General features: G+C 52.9%; 1 protein-coding gene across 1 annotated transcript in view; it reads right to left on the bottom strand.

The window, feature by feature from the left end:
- NLRC5 (NLR family CARD domain containing 5) overlaps positions 1–22430 on the bottom strand; it is a 62413-nt gene that overhangs the window by 34193 nt on the left and 5790 nt on the right. Inside the window, exons 4-21 of the mRNA XM_008068037.1 lie at positions 21564–21632; positions 18773–20447; positions 17668–17751; positions 17455–17538; positions 15698–15781; positions 15471–15560; positions 14518–14577; positions 12735–12800; positions 11901–11984; positions 10230–10313; positions 9165–9254; positions 6908–6976; positions 5613–5681; positions 4811–4909; positions 4015–4098; positions 2567–2656; positions 1743–1787; positions 675–764 (exon numbers count right to left, since the gene is read on the bottom strand). Of these exons, the coding sequence (XP_008066228.1) occupies positions 675–764; positions 1743–1787; positions 2567–2656; positions 4015–4098; positions 4811–4909; positions 5613–5681; positions 6908–6976; positions 9165–9254; positions 10230–10313; positions 11901–11984; positions 12735–12800; positions 14518–14577; positions 15471–15560; positions 15698–15781; positions 17455–17538; positions 17668–17751; positions 18773–20447; positions 21564–21632 (3016 nt within the window). The remainder of the gene's footprint in view (positions 1–674; positions 765–1742; positions 1788–2566; positions 2657–4014; positions 4099–4810; positions 4910–5612; positions 5682–6907; positions 6977–9164; positions 9255–10229; positions 10314–11900; positions 11985–12734; positions 12801–14517; positions 14578–15470; positions 15561–15697; positions 15782–17454; positions 17539–17667; positions 17752–18772; positions 20448–21563; positions 21633–22430) is intronic.

Genomic DNA, 22430 nt, shown 5'->3' on the forward strand with positions numbered 1-22430 from the left:
CTGCACTCCAGTCTGGGTGACAGAGTGGGACTCCAACTCAAAAAAAAAAAAAGAAAAGAAAGTGAAATAACATTCCTATAGCCTTACTGGCCTCCATTCTCCCAGATGTGCTCCAGCCACGCTGAAAAGCCTCCTCTGGGCCTTTGCACACGCTGTCCCTCCTGCCTGGGACACTACTTGCTCTCTTGTTCTGGTTCATTCTGTTCAGGCCTCAGCTTTGGTGAGGAAATCAGGGCCGGGAGAGGGGAGAGCCCAGCCAGGGACCTCATGATCCCTCTAGGCAGAGTTGGGAAACCTCCTAACCCCCAGGCCTGGCCCATCACAAGCAGTCTGCCCTTTTCTCCACAGCCCATTTCCTCGTAGGTGGGTAGTGCATTTGGGGAGAGAGGCCAGGCCCTTTCTTCCTGGAAAATGAGTATCCCCCAAGGCAGATGGCAACCCCAGGCAGGGTGTGGCTGGCCTGCCCTATTTGCTTCAGAGAATGGGGGCCTGGGCCAGCCGAGCTGCCCTAAGGGGTCAGTAGCCTGCTCCCCACAGCCCTCACACTCACCCCTCCTTCTCTCTCCTTTCTCTGAAGCTTTCTCTTCTCTCTATCCCAGTCCCCAGTCCCCCAGGCTCCGCCCCCCTCCACCCTCATTGTGACCACCTCGTATGATAAATGAGTGAGACAGTACCAAAATCTCCTGGGCACACAGCGCTGACCGAGGGCCGAGAACTCAGGTCCAGCCGGGAACTCTGGCAAAGATCCACCAGCCCACTTGTTCCTAGAAGTGGGGAAGCCATTTTGAAAGGAAAGGTCAGATCTGACATGGAAGTCAGGGCTGAAAGGGGTCCTGGGAACGGTCAAGTCACTAGATCCTAGCCCAGCCCCTCGTTGTCAAATGGGGAAACTGAGGCCCAGGGAAGAGAAGCCAGAGTGAGAAAACCTAGCAGCTTACACCTGTCCAGGAGGGCAGCCCCTGACTAGGTAGGGGGATCCAGGGGATGGAGCCCCTCCCCCTCTGACCACCGACTTGGCAGTCTTGTGACTTCTGCCTCTCTGTACGTCACTTCTTTCGGCTTCCAGAACCCAGAGGGTCTCCAGAAACAGACCCTTGCTTGAGAAGCCAGACCCCTCAGCTATGGGCCACCCCCGGCTTCCGACAGCCCACCTGCTGTCGCTTCTCTCTGCCCCGCCAGCGCCACGCCGGCCGCCCTGTCTGCAGCCACCGCTCCTAAGTGAGACCAGGAGGCCCAGCACCAGCAGGGGGCAGCCAGGAACCTCCATGAAGAGCTACCGCTAGTGTTTGTGTACCGTGAAGATGCGGAACATTTTTTTTTCAGGCCACCAACGGTTCTTGGTTTCTCGAATGGGATGCTCAGAGTGTGAGAGGGCGGTGACTCACATGCGGTCATGAGTCTGCGAAAGTCCCTGAGAGGCAGAAGCACGGCTGCTCCCCTCTCCTCCTGCACTGCAGCAAGCTCCTTGCACCTGCTCTGCCTTGACAGCCCTCCAAGTCATGCCCTCCTCCCCGTCTGCATGGCCTTCTTCCAGGAAAGAAACACGGCAGCTGATTGCTGACCATGTACACAGGGGTGGTGGTTACGGAAGTGGGGATCAGTTCTAGTGTGCCAGACCCGGGGGGTTACTCCAGGGCTAAGGGTAGCCAGTGGACAGTGTGGGTCTGGGGTGGGCAGACCTGTGGCAAATGAGGACCAGGGCAGGAGGAGAGAGCACCCCGCCTGGGCCACCGCCTCCTCACCTGTCTCCATTGTCACCTTCCAGGAGGACATGCTGGTTCTCAAAGCTGGAACAGAGACAAGGTAGCAGTCTGAGAAAGGGCGAAGGGCCCCCTCCCAGGCAGAGTGAAGAGACCAGACCAGCCAGGTCAAGGATGGCCAGGGCCGGAAGGGAGGTGGCCTGTTTTCTCAGCAAACATAAATAGATTAAACCACACCCTCCATGTATCAAGGCACACATGATGCAAACCACCAATGTTATCTCATTTGATTCTTACAGTCAAACCGTGAGGTTAGGAAGAACTTTTATCTTCATTTTATAGATGAGGAGACTGAGGCACAGGGAAGCTCAAGGGCCTGCACAGCTGGTGAGTACTGGATCCTGGTCCATCTGCTAGGGCATCTCCCATTCTTGGGGACCCTCAGGGAATGAGGCAGGCCACCCTGAAACCATGGATGCCATGCCGTGGCTGGCTGGGTGCTTGGCTGCTTGGCGCAGTTCCAGTGGCCCCACCATCAAAGCAGGCCCCTGAGTGCCCAGTGGCCACCAGGGAGCTCCCAGTTTTCTTAAATGCCTCTGAGGATAATCCAGAGAGTGAGTGAGAGAGAGTCCATGGACTCTCCCATGGTGAATTTGGAGAAATTTGAGTGACCTTATGCGACACTTATGCATTCAGGGATTTAGTCATTCATTCATTGGACACTCATCACATGCTCACTGGGCCTGGTACTGCCCAAGGCCCTGAAGATGACACATCGTGCATATGACAGACGAGAAACACAGGTGGGAGTAGATGGCCCATGGGATGAGGAGGTGAGGTGGTTTGGGGCCGAGAGGCACACTCACCTGATGTCTAGATGGAACACCCACTGCAGAGTAGAGAAGCACTGGGCCAAGCTGAACACACCATCCAGGGAGAAGTCATTCCCACTGAGGCTGGAGATCATAGGAATGACCCAATGGGGGCACCCAGGGCTTAGACACACCCTTTTGGTGGTCAGAGCACAAGGCAGGGAAAGGCTGTCCCTGACTCCAGACAATAGGACCCACTGAACCCAAGAAGGTCAGAGAGTTCCCCTTCGACTCCTCAGTATACAGATGGGGAAACTGAGGCCCAAGGTCTCACCAAGGTTACTAGACATGTTGGTGAAAGAGCTGAGATGAGAACCCAGGGGTTCCCTCTGTCTGTGATGAATCTGAGAAGTGCTTTCTGGCCAGAGCCAGGCCTCAGTTTCCCCACCTGATAAAGGAGGGGTGGTGTCCAGTACACAATGAACACATGGGGCCTCTTGTTTAGAAAGCAGATGCTTCTCCTCTCTTCTGTGGTCTCCCTGTCAACTTGTCATGGTGGTTTATATTTGCCATGTAATGCTGCACTCACCTGGCACAGAGACACTGCATGTGGACCTACACAGGTCAAGATATGTGCCTAAGAGCTCCACTCTGCATGTCATTAGTCTGTCACAGTGAGGCTGTCCCCCCTGCCCAGGCATAGGCCCTGAGCAGGAGCAGAAGCAACCTCCTTCCCTTGCCAGCGTCCCGAAGAAAGACTGAACAGATCAGGTCGCAGGCCACTCACTCCAGAGGTTAGAGCCACGAGCAGTGGCCATACCTATAGTTTATGTGTTTCCTGACTGAAAGCCAGGGCCTCAGAGAGGTGCTGTAACTTGCCCCAAGCCACACAGCAGAGTGTGTGTCATAGAGCCAGCCTGGAATATAAGACGTTTGACATCTCACCAGGTCACCTCTGGCTTCGCCCCGAAGAGCTTGGGAGGAGGAGGGGGTGGCAGTGTGAGCCAAGAGCACCAGAGGCATTTAGGGCCCAGGAATTCTGTCACAGGCAATGTCTGGGGATTTCTGGCCTCCTTCCCACACCCTGTCTCCACTTGGGACCGGGGATCCTGGGCAGCCCTGGGCACCCTGCCCGAGCATCCTCTCTGGTTCAAACCCTCCCTGCCTACCCTGCCTGCACCCCAGGCCAGAGTGGCTGCCAGCCGTTAGGCCTGGACCTCGAGGGAGCCCAGTGTGGAGCCCAGTGCAGAACGGTTTGAAAAGTGAAACCTTGAGTCAGAAGTCCCAGGAGTCACAGAGGCCAGTGGGTCTCTATTTGAATAAGAATCACAGTACTAGCTAGCCTTTACTGAGCACTTACCCTGTGTCAGGGCGACTAACAGGCATCTTCTGATTTAATTTTTACAGAAACCCAGGAGGAGGGAGATGCCCCCCGCCCCGTGCTCCCCACCCCCATCCTGCAGAGGGCAAACTTCAGAGGCTCTGCCCAATTGGGTACTCACTTCACAGACTGCAGAGTGCCCAGCCCTGGGAGCAGTTGAACCAACAGGGCCGCACCTTCATCACCCAGAGCGTTATGTGAGAAGCTAGAGGGGGAGGGGAAGAGAGAGGAAGTTAGTGGAGGGGAGTGTGGGTTGGCAGCAGTATTGTCTCTGCACTCCTGACCCTCAACTTCCTGAAGCTGGGACACAGCCTGAAGCTGCCAGGCCAGGTCTTAGCAGACCTCACATGGGTGGCTGGCATCTCCCCCAGGGACTGTTGGTAGTGGTCAGTTGGGAATCTCACTCGTTGCCCAGGCTGGAGGGCAGTGGCAGGATCATAGATCACCGCAGCCTGGAGCTCCTGGGCTCAGGCGATCCTTCTACTTCAACCTCCCGTAGCTGGGACTGCAGATGCGCACCAGCACACCCAGCTAATTTTTTTGTAGAGACGAGGTCTTGCTATGTTGCTCAGGCTGGTCTTGAACTCCTGAGCTCAAGCAATCTTCTCACCTCGGCCTCCCCAAGAGCTGGGATTACAGACGTGAGCCACTGTGTCCAGCCATCCCCCAGATTCTTATCTTGAGGTTCATGGACCTCTAGGGAACCAGGGGTGGCTTCTGAGAGTGTCAAAAGTGGGAGACCTGTATTTTGGGAGGAAGCGGCGTAATGTTCACCAGATTCTCTAAGTGGTTTCCAACTTCAGAAAAAGAACGGCAGATCTAAATCTCAAAAAGGAAAACAAAACACCACACCGCCCCTACACCAACTAGCCCTGCTCTGTCCCAGCCACCCACCTTCCAACATGCAAGCCACTCACTCGAGGTGGAAGGGACTGAGGTGACCGGGGTGACAGCTTTCTTCCAGAGCCTTGCAGAGCTGCTGTAGGTGCTTGGCTTGGAAGCCGCAATGTGTCAGCCTGCACGAGGGCAAAACCACAGCCCTGCTGCATCTGCCCTGTTGAACAGAGGTGGGGGCCGCTCCCACCCCAGACTCAGGCAGAGAGTGAAGCAGATGAGGAGGGACCGGGCACACACGACACCATAGGACATCACACACAGGCAGAGAGAGGCAGAGGCACAGAGAGGGAGGGAAACCAGGACAGAGAGACCAGAGATGAGAGAGAGAGAGCAGGAGAGCCAGAGAGAGTGAGAGAGGAAGAGAGTGAAAGAAAGTGAGAGAGCGAAAGAGCAAGAGAGACAGCAAGTATGCGAGAGTCAGAGAGAGGGAGGGAGGGAGGAGGACAGATAACAAGATGGAAGACAGTAGAGAAAGAGAAACTGAGAGAGACAAGGAGTGAGAGAAGGAGACAGACAGGGAGATGCAGACAGACACAGAAAAGCGAAGAGTCCTGCTGGGCTCCCTGCGGGGGCTGAGTTGAGCCCCCAGGCCTCTGCCCCAGGATCCAGGAGGGAAGGAGTCCCCAAACTCTCCATCTGGAGTTCCCACAGCCCCTCAACTGCTGGGGTGGGCCGGGCAAGGAGGTGGGGGGTAGGGAAACCAGGCCACAACCCTGACACAGCACACCACGGGTGTCCTCCAGGGAGCCTGTGGGCCTGGGGACAGTTTTGGGGACAGGATCTGAGCAGAGGAAGGGAGGGCTCTGAAGGCCATCACTGTACCTGATCCTTCGAGAACTCAGGGGCAGCTCAGAGGGCATCTGGGGCATGAGACTGTCAAGAAACATAGTCCTGGAGGAACACACACCAAGGCCAGGCTGAGCGCATGCCTTGTCCACTATCTCAGAAGTCTGTTCCCAGCCCTGCCTTCCACCATGCCATCCCTGTCCTCTGTCTGGAGTCAGACCTCGTTCCCAAGTTGGCTTCTCCACTCCCTGATGTATGACCCTGGGCAAATCACTTAATCTCTTGCTGGGAGAATGTACATGGACTGCCTAGTTTGGTGCTTGGTGCATACCTACATAGTAAGTGCTCAATTAACCTTGGCTGCTATTACCATTAGTCTCATCCTCCTCATTAGTGCTTCAGAGATGTCAGACCCTTCAATAATTCAAACCCTACAGAAGAGATTGTGGGTGGACTCAGAGGCAAAGAGGCAAAGTGCTGAGTCTCTGCCCACATGCATAGACTGGGGCAATCCAGGAAGGCACCCAGGAGGAGACAAACACCCCTAAAGGGTCCTTATGCCAAAGGGACCAAGATCAGAGCTACAGGTCAGGCAGTCCTCTGGGTTTAGGCTGAAGGATCTCTGTCACTCAGCATTGATACAGAAATCCATTAATGTCCCTTCATATTGCCACAGCTCCTAGAGAAGGGCATGGAGGGTATTCAAGCACTCCTGCACATTCCTGAGCATGTTACTGAGAGTTCCCTTGTCTTCTATGCTTATATATTGAACTATATTGTATCAATGTAATCATAAGTCTTGTGATTTGCATAACTTTTGCAATGCATGATGTCTTAGGCCTTGTAAACTTTCTTTTCTCTAAATATCACAATCTACATGTGAAATGCAGCTGAAACTTAAGTTCTATACGATGCTCTTCAGGTCACATGGCTAGTGTATAGGTACCGACAACTCTGGACTATCAAAGTGAATGGTAAAAACCTGGAGGGTGAGCAGAACCATTTTAGAAAGACCACAAGTTCGGCTCTGCTCCCTGGATTCGAACTCAGAGATAAACTTCTTTCTACCAGTTCCCTGCCTCTTTGATTTATGGGTATCCAGGGGAGCAGCCGAGTGTTACTCCGACCCATAACAGCATCACTCTCTGGCAATCCCACTTCTGCTCTCTCGGGCGCTGTAAAGGGTAAAGGCAGCCTGCCTTTTGACCCTCCCCCTTTGGGACTGCATCCTGTCCAGGCCTCCCTGGCAGTTTGCTGGCACTGCCCAGCTATGGGGGAGGGAAGGGACGACCCTGACCGAGAGTGGAGCTGGGATGATGTTGGGGTCCTACCTCTTCTGGGGCGTCCCCTGCTCCTCCAGCTCCTGGGAAAACATGAGGACCACAGTTTTGTGCAGCAGGCTGTGGAGGAGAGAGAGGAGAGAGGAAGTGAGAGGTGATCAGGTCCCTGCTGCTACGTGTCATTTTTTTTTTTTTTTTTGAGTCGGGATCTCACTCTGTCATCCACATTGGAGTGCAGTGGTATGCTCATAGCTACCACAACCTCATCTTCCTGGGCTCAGATGATTCTTCCACCTCAGCCTCCTGAATAGCTGGGACTATAGGCATGCGCCACCATGCCTGTCTTATTTTTTTGTAGAGACGAGGTCTCACTATGTTGCCCAGGCTGGTCTTGAACTCCCAGGCTCATGTGATCCTCCTGCCTCAGTCTCCCAGAAGGTTGGGATTACAGTGTGAGCCACTGTGTCAGGCCCCATGTCATTTTTTAACTGTGGCTGGAGGGACCTTTCAGGTGTCATTCAAAAGCCTCCAGGACAAACACTTCCCCTGACTTGCCTCTGACTTTCTCTGAGCTTTCAGAGGCCCAAAGTCTTTCTACCACAGAGATTTCACAAATGTATCTATTGCCTAATCAGCCCTCATTTCCTGGCAAGTCCTTGAAAGAAAACCTAAGTTCTGTGCTGTCTTTTGGCCCTGGGTTGGAGCCCCATCCCCTGCTCGTTGGTGTTCCGGAGTGTATTCAGAGGATAAATGAGTGCTCCTGTTCACCTTTTAGAATGGGTCCCCTTCAAACCTTTTGTTTTCTAGTGCAATAATTTTTTTCTTACAAAAATTGAATCAAATCATAGATTCTCTTTCTAACATTAGTTTTTTAAGGACTAGAAGAAGCAAGGCTAACAATAATAATTACTAGTAATTGACAGAGACAGATTATATCATTCTCTCTGCTTTCGAGTATTTTAAAAAGCTTTATGATAAAGATGATGAACTAAAATTTTTATGTTTATGTAACAAACCACAGTCATCCTTCCATATTAAAACTACATCACTTTTTCATGGTTCCATTGAGTTCTCTCTGGAAGTCACTTAGTTTACCTCACATCCTACTGTTAAATGTTCATTTTGGCCGGGCTTGGTGGCTCGCCTGTAATCCCAGCACTTTGGAAGGCCGAGGCGAGTGGACTGCCCGAGCCTGGGGGTTCGAGACCTGCCTGGGCAACTTGGCAAGACCTCATCTCTACAATAAATAAAAAAATAGCCAGGCATGGTAGCGCGCGCCTGTAGTTCTGGCTACTTGGAAGGCTGAGGTAGAAGGATTGCCGGAGCCCAGCGGGTCAAGGCTGCAGTGGCTGGGAGCATGCCACTGCACTCCAGTCTGGGCGACAGAGTGAGACTCCAACTAAAAAAATAAAATAAAATAAAATAAAAATAAATGTTCATTTCAATATTTCCCCTTTATAATCAATACTGTGGCAAACATCTGTGCAGCTAAATGTGTTTGGCAAGTATGATGATTTCTTTAGCAGAATTTCCTAGATGTGAATGGTGTGTCATGTGGAACAACCTAGGAACCCTTTATTGAATTACCATATAAAGTGAACCGAAGTCCCCTCATCTACCTCGTAGGTGAGCCTGGTTCCCACTCCTTCCCAGGGGTGTTTGGAGCAGTGTCCATCTTGTTCAGAGACAAGAGTGAGGCTTCCCTCCGAGTGGGAACTGTGTTAGTGTCTGTCCTCACTCCCCATGGAGAAGAGAGAGACTTACAGGAATAAGGTCGGGTTCCCTGCGGCAAAACCTGGGCCTGCGAGTGGGGCAGGGGTCACATGTCACTCGATCATTCAATGCATACCATGGATTGAGGGACTGCTCCCCAGAGAAACCGGTATGGGATAGAGGGAAGTCAAAAGAGGCAGATCCTCAGATGGATCCCATGGGGGACTCTGGAGCCATCAGGCACCACAAAGGATATCCCACAGGAGGCAAGGAGGGTGGAGAATTTACCCTCTGCCTCTGTCATTGGCCACTCTGGGGTGGGGGAAGCGGTGAGGAGTAACCTTTCAGGCACCCTGGCTCTCATCAGTAAGGGCAGTTCTCCACTGGAGGCGCAAGCTGTGAGCAGCCCATACCAGAGCAGCTGGGAACAGCTGCACCGGCTTTAACAGGTCTAGGCAGGGCACCAACAACATCTTCTGCCAGTCCCAAGGCCTGGAGCCAGAAAGAATCCCAAGACCTTTAAGGGCGTGATGGGGGAGCCCTGTGCTCTGGACTCGGGTGGGAGTGGGCACCCGTGGTCCAGAGGAGCACCCACCTGATGTGCAGCTCTGCCAGGTGCCCATACATGCTCAGGGCGCTCAGCACACAGTGCACCCCGGCCACAGAGAGCCCGTTGTCGCTGAGGCTGTGGAGGGAGGAGGAGGCAGCCGTCAGAGGCCCCAGCTGGTTCCGCAGGCCTCTTCAGCAGCTTGCTGGCTGTCTCTCCTAGATTCTGGGGTCCCTCACCAGGGACTCTCAAAGGATTCTGGCCCATGTGGCTGAGCCAAGAGATGCATGGCCCACTGCCCTGCTCAGAGAATGAAGTTCTCCAGCTTGAGTGGCAAGAATCAACTCAGTGTTTCCCTTCTTCGAGCCTCAGTCTCCTCATCTACGAGATAGCCACCATTTTCTGAGCACTGACTATACCAGGTTCTGTATGAAGGCCTTCGAACATATACGGTTTTATGTAATTCCATTTTACACGGTGGGAAGCCAAGTCCCAGAGACATTTGATTACATTCCCAGGACCACAGAGCTACTAAGTGACAGAACTAGGCTTTAAATCCAAAACCGAGGTCCCAAATGAACCACCATTATCAAGCCTCAACATGCCCTATTCCAACCACACTTGAGCCTGACTCTAATATCCTCCACCCAAACACCAACCCACCCCCCACAGGGTTCCACAGGACATCCAACAGCCTCGTGCCTTTCTTCCTTTCCATCTCACCAACCCACCCCTTTACCCAACACTATGCCCCCCAAACATACCACTTTCTACCCAGACACCCCAATCCAACACTTCAGTACTCATCCATCCAATACCACCTCAGTGGGACACTCCACCCCACCCCAGTCAGAGGCTGTTGCAAGCTGCTGATGGAACGCAAGCCACCATGAACATGTTTACATGTGTGAGGGGATTAAGTCACTGGGACTAAGACAGTGGTTCGTGCCCAAGGCAAAGGCAAGCATTGAATCACCCCAACTTGCTGGAGTTTGGAGGAGGCAGGGGTGATGTGCCTCAGCACTATTACCCCTGACTTGGGCACAGGAAGCAGGGGTGGCAGAGACTGTCTGGGGCCCTCCCTGGGACCCAACAGTAGGGTAGACAACTCACTCCAGCTTCCTGGCGATGTGCAGCTGGGACGCAGCCTCTGCCATCAGCCGACAGCCTTCGTCTTCCAGCTGGTTCCCTGAGAGACTGACACACAGGAGCCCAATGCCCTGAGGGGCTGGAGTGCCCCCCTCAACCGCCGCTGACTTTAGTCAAAGCATCGCTCCCATAAAGGCACCTTAATAATAACTCAAATGGTCGGACTGCACACTACACAGTAACATCCTAGGTGCTCCTACAACCATCGGCATATTTCATCCTCGCGATCCCATGAAGTGGGTGCTGTAATTATCCTCATCTTAATGACGAATAAACAGGATGCGGAGTAGTTAAGGCCCTTGCTCAAGGATGGGCCTGGATCTGAACCCAGGCAGCCCATTCTCAAGGTCTCACCCTCAACTCTTCCTTCATGCTGCAATCTACATCACTGCATCTTATGATAAACTTCATCATCATAGGGGCAGGCATCTGACCTAGTCTGGGAGTCAGGGAAGGCTTCTATGATGTGTCTAGCTACTTGCTTAAAAAAAAAAATAGAAGAAGTTCAATAGGTAAAAGGTAGGGGAGAGAGGGGGAAGGGCGTTCCTGGTAGTAGGAACAGCATATTCAAAGGCCCTGTGGCATGACTCGTATGAGCACCTGAAAGGGTGTGCCTGGATTGGAGGCTGAGTGGGAGGGCAGGTCAAATGGGGCTTAGAAAGTTGGGGGCAGGGTTCTGGACCACTCAGATTTTAGAGTTTGAATTTTCTCCTGTGGAAGGAATGAAGGGGGCAGGTATCAGTGAAACCACTCTCTGCCAGGGGGAGGTGGCCAGGGTGGAAGCAGGGAAACCAGCAAGGAGGATGCTGGGTTATCCAGGTGAGAGATGAGGGTGATCTGGCCTGGGGAGGTGGCTGGAAAGAGGGAGGGGGAAAGAGGATGGTTTGGGAGCTGCCCAGGATGGGCTGACTGCAGGACGAGGGCATAGGAGCTGTGAGGTGTCTGGTTAGTGTAACGAGGTGGTTGATGAGGTCCTCACTGCAGATGACAGCACTGGGGGAGGTGCAGGCTCAGAACTGGATGTGAGCTTGGTCAAATGTCTCCCAACAGAAGAACTAGGAAGGCTGGGCTTGGCACCATGGGGATTTCTCCATCCCAAGAAGAGACGGTTCTCCCACTCTGCTCTGGGAGAAAGACAGGGAGCAGCTGCCATCCTGGGCAGCTTCCAAACCATCCTCTTTCCCCTACCCTCTTTCCAGCCACCTCCCCAGGCCAGATCACCCCCATCTGAGGGGCCGTGGCTTGGAAAATAGCTCCTGGCGTGATGGGGGTTCTCCTTTGCAGATCTCAGTGAGAGATGGTAGTGGCGTCACACTGTCTGGGTTTGAACCCTGGCCTGCACTCTGCCTACCTGTGTGATCTTGAACATATTTACCTTTCTGCAGCTCAATTTCCTCCTCCATAAATTGTGAATAGCAACAGAACTTAAATCACAGACATGAGTATTAAGCCAGAGAATGTATGTAAAAGCCCCTAGCCCAGTCTTCAACAGGATGGGGGCTAGATAGTGGGTGTGATGGTTATTTGATTCCTCCAAATCCTTCATGAAGCAATGTGACCCCACCCAGCCCCACCCAGAGTCAAGACCCCTCCCACTCTGCCTCAGCTTCCCTTTCTGGCTCCTGAGATACTCACTCCACTTCCTCCAGGAGGGGACCCTCCTGAAGCATGGCTATGAGGGCCTTTGCATCACTGACCCGGAGCTGACACTTCTGGAGCCTAGAGAGGGTGGGGGACAGAGAGCCTAAGGGCAAAAGCCTATACCATGCCCCCTCCAGCTTCAAGCATTGGGTTAGAGGCTGACAGACCTGGGGTCTAATTCTGGCCGCACCTCTCAGTAGTTGGCTATTTTGGGTAAGGCATTTCACCCTTCTGTCTGAGACTCAGTTTCCTCCTCTATCAAATGGAATAATAATGTGTACTTCACAGAGATTCTAGAAGATTACAATGACGTAATGGATATAAATATTTATCACAGTGCCCAGCACATATATAGCAAAGGTCCATTAAATTGTGGTGGGTGCAGTGGCTCATGCCTATAATCCCAGCACTTTGGGAGGCGGAGGCAAGAGGATTGCTTGAGCCCATGGGTTCGAGACCAGCCTGGGCAAAATGCTGAAACCTCATTTCCACAATAAATCAAAAAATTAGCTAGGCATGGTGGTGCATGCCTGTAGTTTCAGCTACTAGAAGGATCGCCTGAGCCCAGCAGGTCGAGGCTGTGGTGGCCAGGAGCGTGCCACTGCACTCCAGCCAGGATGACAGTGAGACTCTGACTCAAAAACAAACAAACAAAAAAATTGTAGGCATTGTGGTTATGACAGGGGCTTCTTATTCAAGCCAGAATGGCTTCATATCCTTTCTCTGTCTCTGTTCTTCCCTTTATCCTCCTTTCTCCCGCTGTCCCTCCCCTGGGACTTCCCTTCACATCTATCCCCTTCCTTAAGGAAGTAGCTCCTCCTGAGGTACCTGAGTGTCAGGCTCCTCCTCTGAGCCTCTTTCCTCTGGCTGTCACCCTCCTGTAGGTCTGGAGCTCTGGAAAGAACAAATCAAACATTGGCCCAGGCTCAAGAGTCCACAGCCTAATGGACCAATCCTCTTTCCTTGGCTTCTGGGGGCTGAAGATCCTGCAGCACAACCCACAGTGAATCAGTAACAAGTGAATCGCTCGGTGGTGCTCAAGGCAGAGCAGCAGGAGCAAAAGTTTTGAGAAACCTTTATTCAAATTCTGGCTCTGCCATGTGTAGCCCTGTGGCCTTGGCCAAGTCACGTCACCCAGCTAAGCCCTCTTCTTTCTCTCCAAAAATTGGATGACAAAGCAGGCATGGTGATTCAAGCCTGTAATCCCAGCACTTTGGGAGGCTGAGGTGAAAGGATTGCCTGAGCTCAGGGGTTCGAGACCAGCCTGGGCAACTTGGCGAGACCTCATCTCTACAATTAAAAAAAAATTAGCGGGGTGTGGTAGCACACATCTATAGTTCCAGCTACTTGGAAGGCTGAGGTGGAAGGATCGCCTGAGCCCAGCAGGTTGAGGCTGTGGCGGCTGTGAGCAGCGTGCCACTGAACTCCAGCCTGGGTGACAGAGTGAGACTCTGACTCAAAAAAATAAAATAAAATAAAATAAGATGACAACATCTAACATACAGAGTACCTGAAAGACTGAATGGAACAATGTATGTTCAAGTGCCCAGCTGGGCACAACGTTGAAGCTCACTAAACAGAAGCTGCTATTATCTAGGATGTGAAAGTCTCCATTTGTAGATATGTACAGCTCATGCTCTCTGGGAAGTCACCGGACTTTCTCCCACTGGGCCAGGAGAGGGCAAGGGACTACAGGGAAGCTAGGGCATGATAAGCCAGGTTTCACAGACTCCTAGGTTGGTACTGCCTAACAGAACCTTCTGCTGTAATGGAAATGTCTGGGCATCTGTGCTGCCCACGACATAAGCCACTGGTCACTGATTGCCATCGAGCACTTGAAGTATGGCTAATGTGACTCATGAACTGAAAATGTCATTTTGCTTAATTCTAATTAATTTAAATTTAAATAGCCACATGGGGCTAGTGGCTACCATATTGGCCATCACAGCTCTAGGCAGTTGGAGGGAAAAGTGACATTGGTCTTATTGGGTATTATACGGGTGAGGACATTGAGGCCTAGAGCAGAGAAAGAGGATGCTCAAGGACACACATCTGTCTGAGTATCAGTCAGGGAGAAGCTGGGAGAGCACAGCTGGGATGTTCTTTCAGGGAAAGCAGCTTTGCTTCCTTCACCCATCTGAGACTGGCCAGGTTGGAATCCATACACAGCTGGAACAGCCAGCATTTGAGTGCCAACTGCATGCCAGTGGTGACCTAAGCACCTTAAATGCATTAGTCATTTAATCCTCAGAGCAACTCTAAGATGTAGGTACCCTAATAACTCATCCCCTTTTTCTTCAGTTGTGTGAGTTTTCCCAGAGTTTTCACCATATAGCAATGCCAGTCTAACAGGATCTTTATGTCTTCCCAAGGGTCAGGCTTGCTCTGAGACTTCTGGGGATGCTCCCTCTCACAGGGTCCAGGTATGGTCCAGACATGCCAGAGAATATTAAGATCCTTTGCTGATCCTGTCCTCAGTGTGACAAGAGCAGGTAGGAAGAACCCCACATTCCAGCTTTCTTCGGGCTCTCCTGGCCACCATTCTCCTCAACTGCCTGAGCCGGGTCACTTCTCAGGCTGGACCTAGACCCATAGTCCCCTGACTTCTTACCTTTGTAGCTCTGCAGCTGTCTTTGTGGGTGGAGAAAGAAGGAAGATAAGGTCCTCCTCCCTGTAGGATCAGATACCAAGCCTTGAAACCTGTGGCTGGAAACCAGCACATAACCCCCACCTGCAACCCCTTCCTGCCCCCAACATCCAAACACCCAAAGAAAGCTGATTTTGTAACTGACAGAGAAACATAGGAGAACTAGCAAAAGTGCTCCAAACCAGGTATATAAATACCTGACTGTGGCATTGCTTGAAGAATTCAGCAAGAATGTTTTAAAAAGTCAGGAAAATATTTTTTTTTACAAGAAATATATTTAAAATGCCAAGAGGTTGGGTTTTTGTTTGTTTGTTTGTTTGCTTTTAAAAATAGAGGTTGCGAGTGTTTCAGGATTAAGAAGCATGGCAACTAACCTACCCCATGATCCAAACTGGCAATGCTCGTTCAGCACCACGGAGAGCAACACACGGCTATTTATTTCTTTGGCTATGCCTATGCTTGGTAGATTTTTTGTTTCATTCCTCTGTCCATCTATCCATCCATCCATCCATCCATCCATCTATCTATCCATTGGTAGACTTGTTGATTAATTCCTCCATCCATCCATCCATCCATCCATCCATCCATCCATCCTACTATCCAACCATTCATCCTCCCATCTATCTCTATTTATCCAACCATCCATCCATCCATCCATCCATCCTTCCATCCATCTGTCTTTTCATCCATCCATTCATTCACACTTTGTTGAATACCAGGTTCCAGGCCTGAGCTAGGTTCTGAAGATACAGTCATGAGTGAAACAGAGATGGGCATGCACATATAGATATATCTTTCAGATTAGGGGCCTCCTCATTTCCCCAACCCCCATGTCTCCCTCCCCTTTTCCCATGACCCATTTCCCCCTCCCCTTTTCTCAAGACCCTGAAGGCCAGTATCCCATTCCTTCTGCTCACCTGACCTGGAGAGTCCTGATGGTAGAGCATGTGACTGCCACCTTTGCCAAGCAGAGTAGAGTTGACACGGAGATGTTGTTGCCACTCAGGCTGTACGATTGTTGCAAAAGTGTCAGGAGTGAATCACCCATCCCATGAGACACAGACCTTCCTTGCTTTGCAAGGGAGGGAGAGACTCAATGCATGGAGAGGGACTGGGCTGCTGGGGAAGTGGAAAGATCACTTACTCAAGCTTCTGGAGCCGTGGCAGGTGAGGGAGTACCTCTACAATGCTCAGCACAACCTGGTCCTTGAGCTGGTTGTCCTGAAAACTGAAAGGAGACCAAGGCCCAGTCCCTCTACCCTGAGGCTGGAGCACTTGGAAGCCCCAATTGGCAGGTGACAGAATGATCACCCTCATGTGGGAGACATAAGACAGGGGCCTAGAAAGAGTTGATGACCTGCTCCCTGTCATCCAGCAGGCACATCCAGCAGGTAGGAGAGACCTTCTGCTGGCCTCACTTCTGTCCCTGTTCAGCCACTATGGGGGAGCTTCTGCCCAGTGGCCCAAGGGATCTAGATGACAGACTGAAGGCTCCATGAGGTAGAATAAGGAGACTTAGCACCCTGCTCCTAGGGCTTACATCTAGAATGTGCCTGAGGCCCAGTTCATCAGAGCCTCTAGACCAAAGTCTAGACTGGGATGCTGGCGACACCGCATCCCCAGTTCTGGCCCTGACTTACCAGGCCCTAGGTCAAGTGCATTCTTCTCTGACCTCACTTTCCCCACCTGTCAAGTGGGGTCACAATCCAGCCTCCCTGGGTTCCTAGCTGGGGGGAACAGATGAGTTGAGGGGAGTAAGGGTGACTGGGAACAATGGTGGGTGATAGAAGAAAAGATTAAAGTCACTTTTTTTTTGAGTTGGAGTCTCACTCTGTCGCCCAGGCTGGAGTGCAGTGGCACACTCTCAGTCACTGAAGCCTCAACCTGCTGGGCTCAGGTGATCCTTCCACCTTAGCCTTCCAAGTAGCAAATGTCACTATGCCCAGCTAATTTTTTCATTTATTGTAGAGATGATGTCCTGCCAAGTTGCCCAGACTGGTTTTGAACCTGTGGGCCCAGACAATCCTCTCACCTTGGCCTCCCGAAGTGCTGGGATTATGGGCGTGAGGCACCGCGTCTGGCTAAAGTCACTTTCAATAATCAGGAAAGAAAAGCATCAACAACTTCAGTATTTCTAGACTTTTGTCCTGACCAGAGTGATCACTGTACAAAGACACCCAGTCAAAGGGACAGTAGGGACCGTCATCCAACTTATGCTCCACAAACAAGTGCTGCACCCTAGTCTGCCTGGATGAAGAGGTGCCTTTTCTAAATCTCATAAAGGTATGAACCAGCAGTGGTCCTGCCAGTGAGCTGTTGAGGAGGGTCCCTGGCTCCGCCCCTCCCCACAGCTCTTAGTCCCAGACACGGGGCAGGAGCAGATTTGTGCCCATGAGCTTAGGTAGTATATGCTTACATCTACATGTATACAAGCATCTAAGTATGCATGTGAATGGGCATGTGTGGGGCGTATGCTTGAGGAGGTGGGTGTGCACATCTGTGCAAGTGTGCATATGTACATGATGGGAAGGGGTGTGTGTGCCTTATACACTTACGTGCACCCACAGTGCCTGGCTCTTGTCAACACATTGTCCCCCCTCCTCCCGAGGTCACAGAAAGAAGGGAGGAAGCCTCAACACACATGCTCCTCCAAGGTGGCCCAAAATATCGATGACAGAAGCCTTCAGCGGGGGTCTTTGGTCGCCTTGCACTTGGATTCAGCCCCACCCAGTTCTTAGAGGATGGATGCCTCCCCTCTCTGGATCTTGTGAAAAACGACAGGTCAGATTCTGGTGGAATATGCAGCATCCAGTCCAGGCCCTAAAGTGGGAGGCTGGAAGGGTTGGGACCTGGGCAGTGACTCCTCTCCCCAGCTGCTGAGCCCTCCTGGAGATCACTCACCTGACCTCTTCCAGCTGTGGACAGAGAGGCAGAGCTTTCACCAGGTGGCTGATGCCTCGGGCGGTGATCTTACTTCCTGTTAACCTACAGGGTAAGCAAAGATGGTGGGGAGGAATGGAAGCAGGGTCAGAAATATGCTCTGGGTAGGGCCGGTGGAGGAGGGAGAGTATCATCCCAGCTGAAGACTCTTCTGGGTCCCAAACCCTGGCTCACCCCAGCACCTGCAGCCTCCCCATGGTCGGCAAGCTTCTGGAGAGGGCTTCCGCAAAGGCGTCCCCGCACTTTCTGCTCTTAAAGCTGCCATGGAAAGAAGCAAAGGCAGAGGATCAGTGCTGGGTGGGACCTTCTGACAGATGGGGCTTAATACAGTAGGAGTAGCAGCAAATACATATTAGCAGTTAGAGATTGCTGTCTACCAAAGTCCACTCTCCGCTTCATCTTCAGCAATAGAGCTAGAGTTGGGATCATGCCAGAGAGGACATCTCTCAGCTTCCTTTGCAGTTCAGTGTGTCCTCGTGACTATTATGCTCTTCCCACTGAATGTGAATGGAAGGGGTATGTCCTGGTTCCAGGACGGAGCTTTAACACATTGGCATGTCTCCTCCATGCTCTTCCCCTATCCCCAAGCCAGAGCACAAACACACCCAAGATCCAGCTTTGACTGTGCAGATGGGCTTCCAAGAGGATAATGGAGCAAAAATGAAAGGGACCTGGGTCCCTGCATGACTGCATGGAGCTGAGTCATTCCACCAACCTGAATCACTTACCCTTGACTCTTCCATGAGACAGAAAAATCTATATCATTTAATCTACTGTATTTGGGGAGGTTTCCTTACTTAGGTTATTGCAGTCTAGCCTTTTCTCTAGCTCATATGCATATTGAGTCTTTACTGTGTGCCAGGTATTGTGGTAAGAAGTGTTTTCATGCATTATCCCATCTTATCTCACAATAGCACTATGAGCTGGGTGTGTATTATGGATTCATTTTAGGAATGAAGAGACTCTGGCTGAGATGTTGTGTAACCTTCTCAAAGTCAAATGGCCTCTAGCAGCAAAGCCCAGAGCAGGGGCTCCAGCCCATGACTGACAGAGAGACTGAGAGTCCAGAAACCACAGCCAGGAGGAGGACCCAACTGGACTTCAGGGTTTCTGTCAAGGCAGAGATTTCCCACCGGTATCGTAGGCTCAGGGCAGTCAGGGCCATTCTGTTCTGATATTCAAGGATCTTATCCACTCTCCTCAGCAAGGGTCTGCTCCATTGGCCTCCACTCTCCCAAAAGTCCAGTTCCCTCTCCAGTCCTCCTCTGCCCTTACTCACCTAAGATTCTCCACCTGCCCACAGCCAATCAGAGCCTCAGGGCAGTGGGGCTCCAGGGGGCAGCCCTCAAAATCCAGGTGGATGGGAGCTTCCCTGTGCTCTAGGATGCTGGTCAGGGTGGCCAGGTCGGCACAGGTCAGTGGGAAATTATGAAAGGACAGATGATAGGGGAGACTTTGGGCTGTGAGACTGGCCAGCTCAGTCTCCTGTGTCTCATCCACACAGTGACACAGCTCTATGACTTTTGGTCCTGTGAGCTTGCGGGTGGCCAACTTCTTTAGCACCTGCATAACAGTAGCCTGCTTGGTGCCCACCCAGGCCTCATCATGCCACGCCAGCTGGCTGAGGAAGGGGCGGCAGGCGCAGGATGCCAGGCCTGCCAGAAAAGTGCGGAGGCAGTCTGAGAGGCCCGGTCTGGTCTTGGTCCGCAGCACCCAGCGGGAATTAAGGGTGATGTGGCGGGCGAGTGTGTCTTTGTCCACCTTGGGACTGGCCATTAAGTGCAGGGCAGCAAAAAACTCCTGCAGACTGAGGTGGGTGAAAGCATAGCCTGTCTGCTGGTGCCCAGACCCCGTGTGGACACAGAAGGAGGTCAACAGGCTGTGGGCAGCCCCGAAGGCCATCGTGGATTGGGGGATGTCTTTTTCATAGAAGATAACTTTCCCGGTTTCCAGGCCCCTCAGGGCCAGCTCACCCAGACCCAGCAGGGTTGTGGCGGGCAGGCACTTGCAAGGGGTGAGTGTGAGCACCATCTGCATGTACAGCTGAGTCATAGTAGGCAGGAAGGTTGCAGACTGGCCTGAGGCCTTGCCAGGGAGCAGACGGTAGAGGCAGAGGCAGGCGACTTGACACAGGGCAGGTACAGCGCACAGGCTCTGGAGACGTCCACTTGTCCGCAACTCTGCCAGGGCCTCCTCCCGCGAAGGTCCGGCGCTGAAGAAGCGGCTCGCATACTCCTCCACCCGTGGCCCGTCGAAGCCCCACATGTGGACCATGGCAGCCTCGGTGGGCAGGCAGGCAGGCAGCTTCCCAGGACGGGAGGTGGCCATCACCCAGCAGCCAGGCAGGAGCACCCCACGGCAGAGACCGGAGAAGAGAGAGAGAGCTGGGCCTGGGTCATCGGGACCCCTGGTCTCTCTGCTGGGGTAATGGTGGACAGCCTCGTCCAGCCCATCGAAGATCAACAGGACTTGATCAGCATTCTCCTCTAGGTACTGAAAGATAGCATCGGAGTCCGACTCAGGGCTCAGGTACACATCAAAAAGGAGCTGGGGCAGCGTTAGGAAACTTGTGACCAGGTTGAGTTGGCGGAATTCAAAAAGAAACAGGGCCTGGAAACCATCCAGCTGGCCCTCAGCCCACTTCTGGCGGAGCCGGTGGACCAGCGTGGTCTTACCCATGCCAGCCTTCCCCAAGAGCACTGTCAGCCTCGGGGCCTTGTTGGCCCTGGTGTTGAAGAGATCCCAGATGCTCACGTCAGTGCCATCTTGTGCCTCAGGATCCCCTGTAGTAGCCCCCTCCTGTGTGTCTAAGGGTGCCGTGGTCCAGCTCCCCTGCAGGATCGGGGGGACATAGGTCTGGTGGAAGGCGAGGGGCTGGCCTGACCCAGAGAGCCTGCTGTCATAGTGCTGCTGGGCCGAGGTCCTCAGGAGTTGCAGGTACTTCTTGGCCAAGTCTGCAGGGGGCAGGGACATGGTATGAGGGCTGGAGCCCTTGGCCCTCTGCCCATGTCCCCATACCCCAGAATTGGGCCGTTGGGAGCCCTTGGCCCCAGCTGTGTGCATATTGGGGGGTGGGGATGGGGGTGCCAAGAACACAATAGGGGATTCTGTGCCACCCAAGCTCCAAGAAGGAGTCAGGTCTGCAGAAGCACAGGCACTGGCAGCCATTTGAACAGGGGATAAGAATGGGGAAGTGTGGGTCACAGTCAGTTCTGCAACAGTGTAGGTGGTGTAAGGTTTGCAGTAAGTTGGGGGCGGGGAAGGGATGCTCCTTTACATCTTACTGCAACAACCTCTTCCTGTGATAGCTGAGTCTTTCATGCTGCTCCCCGATATTTCAGTTCTGCAGTGCCCTGGGGTGAGCGCTAACAACCTCTGGGGTCTAGGCGCTGACCAATCAGAACTGTGGGAACTGGACCCCTACCATGCCAGGTGTTAACCTTTTCCTTCCTGGATCACCGAGAGGTCTCATGTGGCCCAGGGGAAGGACTGGGGCCCCTGTGGAGGGAGCCGGGGGGCCCCGGGGTCCTGGCCCATCTTGTATAGATGTGAATCCTCTGGTGATGCCCATGGTTGGCAGCAGTGGGGGTGGGGAGGGTTCCAGTTAGAGGGACAACTGGTGGAGAGCCAGGACCGTTCTGGATGACTGGTCAAGAATGGGAGAAGCTCCCTCTCCTCCCCCTGGCCTGGCCAACCCTCAGCAGCCCCATGTCTCCCCGAGGGCCCCCATCCCTGCTCACCCCAAGCTGGTCATCTTCCTGGGGATCCCTAAGCCCAGGATATAGGGTGTCCCTGGAAGAGCTCAGATGATAAGGCTGAGACCCTCAGTGGCACCATCTTTGGAGAAGCCCCCCTGCAGCCTGATGGGGGAGGCCCTTCCCTGCCAGCCCAGCCCTCTCCTCTACCTGCCTGGGCCCTCCAGTCCTTCTCTCCTGGAAGCTTGGAAGACAAGAGTCACCGGGACCCTGGAAGCTTGTGGACAGGGGGCAAGGGACAGGGCCCGGGGTCTGGGTCCTTGTCCAAGGCACCTCTGGCCCTATGTTGAGGTCCTTCCCCACCTTGGTACCCACCTAGCTGCTGCTTCCTGCACTGCTTCCGGTGGGGTGAGGACCCACAGCTCTGATGAGGGCGCTTGAGGCCTGAAAGAGCCAAGAAAGGGGTGGAAGGGTGTGTTCTGGCAGCCTGAGCTGAGGGGGCACCCAGGACCTTTGGGAAGCTCCATTCCACCAGCAGGTGGCTGGAAGCCAAGTGCACCCACACACAGGGACTGAGAAGGCAGGCAGCAAGTAGAGGCTCCATCAACACTGGTTTCTTTTTGCTCAGGGGGCTTCTAGGTTGGTGGGCTGGAGGGTCTGGGCCTGGGGTCGTGCAGCCCAGGATGCAGGGAGTGGGGCTCACAGCCAGCAGCCCCAGAAACACTCAGTTCCAAACTCTAAGTGGCCATTTCTCCACCAGGGAAGGACCAAGCTCTGTGGAGGCCACCACTGGTCATTAAGGTGAAACCTCCAGGGGGCTTGGCCAGGTCTGCAGCTTCCCTCCTGTGTGTGTTCTATCACCCTCATTTCTTATCATTCACATTTCCTCACTTTCCTTAATGGTTCCTAAGTCTCGTCTTATGGCATAGATTTTCAAGAGTCACTTTAATGCCTTTCTGGAAGAGTTTGGGAAAGGAAGATGAAAAACTAGAAGGAAGGGGAGGAAGAAAGGAAAGAGGACTCAGGAAAGAATTTTTTTTTTTGAGTTGGAGTCTCACTCTGTCGCCCAGACTGGAGTGCAGTGGCCACTCCCAGCCACCGCAGCCTCGACCTGCTGAGCTCCGGCGATCCTTCTGCCTCAGCCTTCCAAGTAGCTGGAACTACAGGCACACGCTACCATGACCAGCTAATTTTTGACTTATTGTAGAGATGAGGTCTTGCCAAGATGCCCAGGCGGGTCTC

Source organism: Carlito syrichta, unplaced genomic scaffold (assembly GCF_000164805.1).
Source record: "Carlito syrichta isolate Samal-C Ts95f unplaced genomic scaffold, Tarsius_syrichta-2.0.1 Scaffold309854, whole genome shotgun sequence".
In the NCBI taxonomy this organism is placed as follows: domain Eukaryota; kingdom Metazoa; phylum Chordata; class Mammalia; order Primates; family Tarsiidae; genus Carlito; species Carlito syrichta.